At 39.6% G+C, this 255-nt stretch overlaps 1 pseudogene across 1 annotated transcript in view; it reads left to right on the top strand.

The window, feature by feature from the left end:
- TEOVI_000696900:pseudogene overlaps positions 1 to 253 on the top strand; it is a 1382-nt pseudogene extending 1129 nt beyond the window's left edge. The window contains exon 2 of the mRNA in view: positions 1 to 253. This exon is cut by the window's left edge and continues 8 nt beyond it. Within this exon, the coding sequence occupies positions 1 to 253 (253 nt within the window).
- The last annotated feature ends 2 nt before the right edge of the window (positions 254 to 255 follow it).

Raw genomic sequence — 255 nt, 5'->3', positions numbered from 1 at the left:
TTACGACAAAGATAACAACCCTGTAAAAACAATGATCAAAGACGCCAACAAGGCTGGAAAGCTCGCCACAACACTCGCTTTTTGTTTCGGCAGACAACAACGGAGAAAATCAGCGATAACAGCCCAAAAGGAAGTTTCAGATACTAAAACAGAAAAAAAATGCAAAGACACCGAAAAAAATAAATGCACAGCTGATAAAGATTGCGAATACAGCGAAGGAAAATGCAAACTTAAAGAGGGAGTGAAAGTGGAAGG

This window comes from Trypanosoma equiperdum, assembly GCF_001457755.1.
Source record: "Trypanosoma equiperdum strain OVI genome assembly, contig: ctg_1664, whole genome shotgun sequence".
Taxonomy (NCBI): Eukaryota; Euglenozoa; class Kinetoplastea; order Trypanosomatida; family Trypanosomatidae; genus Trypanosoma; species Trypanosoma equiperdum.
Note: the sequence above shows the minus strand (reverse complement) of the source record. Positions and strands in the feature narration are given on the sequence as shown.